Below are 4,933 nucleotides of genomic sequence, written 5' to 3' on the forward strand. Positions count from 1 at the left end.
AGGTGAGTGAGCACACCATCGTGATTATCTGGGTCGTGAAGATCTTTTTTGTACAGTTCTTCTGTGTATTCTTGCCATCTCTTCTTAATATCTTCTGCTTCTGTTAGGTCCATACCATTTCTGTCCTTTATCGGGCCCATCTTTGCATGAAATGTCCCCTTGGTATCTCTAATTTTCTTGAAGAGAGCTCTAGTCTTTCCCATTCTGTTGTTTTCCTCTATTTCTTTGCATTGATCGCTGAGGAAGGCTTTATTATCTCTCCTTGCTATTCTTTGGAACTCTGCATTCAGATGCTTATATCTTTCCTTTTCTCCTTTGCTTTTCGCTTCTCTTCTCTTCACAGCTATTTGTAAGGCCTCCCCAGACAGCCATTTTGCTTTTTTGCATTTCTTTTCCATGGGGATGGTCTTGATCCCTGTCTCCTGTACAATGTCCCGAACCTCATTCCATAGTTCATCAGGCACTCTATCTATCAGATCTAGGCCCTTAAATCTATTTCTCACTTCCACTGTATAATCATAAGGGATTTGATTTAGGTCATACCTGAATGGTCTAGTGGTTTTCCCTACTTTCTTCAATTTAAGTCTGAATTCCACGGTTAGATAATTGAAAAAGCAGGAGTATTTTAATAGCTTTTTCAGGTAATTTGGTACTAAGGTAAAACTCAACAAGTGGTAGCTTTTGAGAGATTAGGTGCAAAGTAGAATCAATATCAGTGGACTTTTTGAAACCATATCAGTGGACTTTTTGTTAAAGTTCCCTGGTGTATCTTGCACTTTGAATGACTCTTTAACCTATGTGTAATTTTGTAACATATGTTGATGACTTGGAAAATGTTGGTTCACTGAGTTAAATATTTGACACATTGTTCATGATACAGGATAAAAAGTCATTATCATCCCCCCACATCTCATCAGAAAAGTGTTCTAAGTATCAGAAAGCAATGAAGCTCACTGTTGTGGATATAGTTTCCAAAATTCTAATTTTTGCTTGAAAACTTGAATTTTATCATTCCTAAACAAACATTGTCAGTTTGCTTTTCTTTGAAGTGATGGGCACACTTAGTTCATTTTCAGAAAACTGCCATATACCCAGCTTTGAAGAAGCATGGTTACTGTCAGTTTTTCTTTCAAGTGAAAGTAGTATTTCTTGAAAAAAAGAAATTAGCTATGTCAGCTCCCAACTTAAACAATAGCACCACTGCATCTCATTGTACTTCCTTGGACTTCTGTATGCTACAGAAATGCTTTATATGTTCTTCCAGTTTCCTCATACAGAATATTAAAAGGAAGTATACTTGAGGGTTGAACTTTAGTAAAAATAATTATTTATAGTTACATTAAGGAACTTCTTGGAGAAGGCAATGGCACCCCACTCCAGTACTCTTGCCTGGAAAATCCCATGGACAGAGGAGCCTGGTAGGCTGCAGTCCATGGGGTTGCTAGAAGCCGGACACGACTGAGCGACTTCACTTTCACTTTTCACTTTCATGCATTGGAGAAGGAAATGGCAACCCACTCCAGTGCTCTTGCCTGGAGAATCCCAGGGACGGGGGAGCCTGGTGGGCTGCCGTCTCTGGGGTCACACAGAGTCGGACACGACTGAAGTGACTTAGCAGCAAGGAACTTCTTAAGTGAAACAGTTTTGTTGTTGTTGGTTTTATTTATTTTTTAGTTGTGAGTGAACAGCCATGGAGAGTAAATACAGTGAGCACTAGTAGGGTTTGGTGCTTCCAGGCTTACTTCATGTGACGGTGCCTTCGGTTTTAATCACTGTGGCTTTGTGCCACAGTGCAGATGTCAACAATACCCTGCCCCAAATGCTCAGGCTTGTGAATGTGTATGAATGGTGAATTTAACTTGTGAATTTAGTATCAAAATTCAGTAGGAACTGCGTGAAACTTTACTATAAAATTTTGTTCGTTCAGTTCTTTTGATGACTATAAAGAAACTCTTAAAACTCTCTTATAGCTTTGTTTGATTTACATGAGTAGAGAGAATTATCCTCTGGGATTTATTTCAGAGTATTTAAAAGGGGAGAATTGTTGCTATTTTTCCTCAAGAAATTCTTTTAATTGCTGCAGACAGTATGTTAACAGATTTTTGTTTCCTCTCAGGCTGTGACTTAAGCTGTACCAGCCTAAGCTTTGCTCACTTCAGCTAATTAAGACTAATACCATTGTGTTCCTGCCACTCCAGTTCTTTCTAATTGAGCCTTTCTAAAAGAATGCCTGCTAATAAGCAAAGCCATAGATGGCAGAGGATAAAAATAATTTTGTACCTCATTAACTATCAGTCTCTGTAGCTTCACTTCTGTTGTCCTAATGTGACAAGAATGGTTAGTTAAAAAAATTTGCTCTTCTGAGCTGTTTGTTGTGTGTGATGGAGCCACTCTATGTCAGAAATGGATCTTTGGGGAAGTGAAAGTGAAGTTGCTCAGTCGTGTCCGACTCTTTGCGACCCCATGGGCTGTAGCCTACCAGGCTCCTCCGTCCATGGGATTTTCCAGGCAAGAGTACTGGAGTGGGTTCCCATTTCCAAGTCTTCCTTAATACAATATGTGAAAAAAAAATGCCTGCTTAAACATGCAAAAATGTTTTCTATTTCATTAAAGAAAAGAGATGGTCTTCTAACAGTCAGGTTCAAGGAGATACAATGAACCTTGAGATAAGGTTTAAGGTTATATTGGTCAACTAAGATCCTTCTAGTAACTGTTTCTTAGACTGATGTTTAAATAAATTTTATTGAAGCATAGTAGATTGAAAATGTGTTAGTTTCTGCTGTACAACAAGGTGAATCAGTTATAAATATACATATATCCACTCTTTTATAGATGCTTTTCCCATATAGCAGAGAAGGCAATGGCACCCCACTCCAGTACTCTTGCCTGGAAAATCCCATGGACGGAGGAACCTGGTAGGCTGCAGTCCATGGGGTTGCTAGGAGTCGGACACGACTGAGTGACTTCACTTTCACTTTTCACTTTTCCCATATAGGTCATTACAGGGTTTTGAGAAGTTTCCTGTGCTATACAATAGCTCCTTAATAATTACCTATTTTATATGTGGTAATATGTATATGTTATTCCCACTCTCCCAATTTATCCCTCCCCCACCTTCTCCCACCCTAGTAACTGTAAGTTTGTTTTCCCATCTGTGACTGTATTTTGTAAATAAGTTCATTTGTACCATTTTTTTGGATTCCACATATAAATGATATTATATATTTGTTTTTCTCTGTCTGACTTCACTCAGTATGACAATCTCTAGGTTTCCATGTTGCTGCAGATGACATTATTTTGTTCTTTTTTAGACTTATTTTTAAACAATTGCATTTAAAACCATTTGGCCAACCTTCTAGATGTACAATAACCAAAGGGACAGTTAGCATAGGAAATTGGTGCAAATAAAGATAAATGAGATGACAGGTTTAATGCAGGTTGAGTTGGTGTTCTTCTAAGAATTTATTGTCATATTTTTCTTCGCAGTTTACCTGAAGTACTGCAGAGACTTCAGGAGACATGTTCTTTTAGATTTACTCTTAAGACTGTGTATCTGTGTTTGCTTAATTACTTGACTAAAGTACTATAAATAAATTTTCATGAAATAAATGAATTGAAATTTCTTTTGAACCTATTAAAACTTAGAATGGTTTATGGTAGTTTACATTTTTGTTTTTTTTTTGCTCAAAGTATAGTTGCTTGGAAAAATGCCATAAAATTACTTTTTTCTGTTATGAAAAGTTGTGATGGAGGTACATTGACTTCCTAAAGACAACCTAGCTGTTTTCTTATGGACTTCTATAGTACAATATACTTGATTGCAATGGGATTTTCTTTTGGTACTTAAAGACTTAGTTGTAAAGTCTTTATCTGAAATTGTAGGGAAAAGATATGATTAACTATTTTTACCTCACTTGGAATCAGAAAGTATAGAATTTATCATGGTTGAAATGTTAGTGATGGAAAGCATTAAAAAAAATAAGGTATACTTAGAGCAATTTTATTAAATTGGTAAAATCTAATGACTACGTAATATTTATTTTGTTTTCTATACAGCATCGTTTGTTATTCCTGCTGGTAGAACTCGTCCCAGTTTTACCGCAGCAGAACTGGTATGTAGCTTATTTAAGATATATTTTTAAAAGAGATGCCCCAGTTTTAGTGAATGGTGGCTGAAGGCTGGGCAGAGATGTAATTTGTAAAACTTTAGTTGAATGAGGAAAGATGTTGTAAGGGATGGGAAGACAAAAATAGCTTCTATAATATAGGTGTTGGAAAAAGTCAGGAGTTTCAGATGTAATATTTTCTCACCAACTTTTCCTATCTTCCAGAGCAGTTGTTAGCATCTGCCAAGACTGTACCTACAAGATTAGGAAATTTCTAAAGTTACATTGTATGGAGTTTTAATACACTGTATAATGTTACATACTTAGTGGTTCCTAAGTAGATGATTTTGATCTGCTGCATTTTCTGACTTTTTCCCCCCTAGTGTTGAGGCACATCATAGTTCTTCCTTTTATTTAAGTGGAATATTTTGGTTATTTTTTACCTTCGTATAATAGAGGTCAGTTTTCCCCCTAGGATTTGGGGACAGAAGATAAAATTTAAAACTTACATATAGAAAACTGAGTAGTTTTCAGGTGGGGAAAAATAGAACTCTTTCTCTCTCTTTTTTTTTAAGATGGCTTAGTGGTAAGAAATCCACCTGCGAATGCAGGAAGTGCAGATTCCATCCCTGGATCAGGGACATCCCCTGGGGAAGGAAGTGGCAACCCATTCTAGTATTCTTGACTGGAGAATCCCATAGACAGTGGAGCCTAGTGGGCTACAGTCCATGGGGTCACAGAATTGGACACGACTTAGCAACTAAACAACGACAAAAGATGATATATGATCCACTAACTGTTCTTCATTTTCTTTCAGCCCGTGAGTT

At 37.0% G+C, this 4,933-nt stretch overlaps 1 protein-coding gene across 1 annotated transcript in view; it reads left to right on the forward strand.

The window, feature by feature from the left end:
- Window positions 1-4,933, forward strand: part of LOC105000187 (stonin-1) — a 124,813-nt gene that overhangs the window by 87,331 nt on the left and 32,549 nt on the right. Inside the window, exon 6 of the mRNA XM_010855897.1 lies at window positions 4,057-4,112. Coding sequence (XP_010854199.1) covers window positions 4,057-4,112 — 56 coding nt within the window. The remainder of the gene's footprint in view (window positions 1-4,056; window positions 4,113-4,933) is intronic.

The sequence above is a fragment of the Bison bison genome, unplaced genomic scaffold, assembly GCF_000754665.1.
Source record: "Bison bison bison isolate TAMUID 2011002044 unplaced genomic scaffold, Bison_UMD1.0 scf7180017864370, whole genome shotgun sequence".
Taxonomy (NCBI): domain Eukaryota; kingdom Metazoa; phylum Chordata; class Mammalia; order Artiodactyla; family Bovidae; genus Bison; species Bison bison.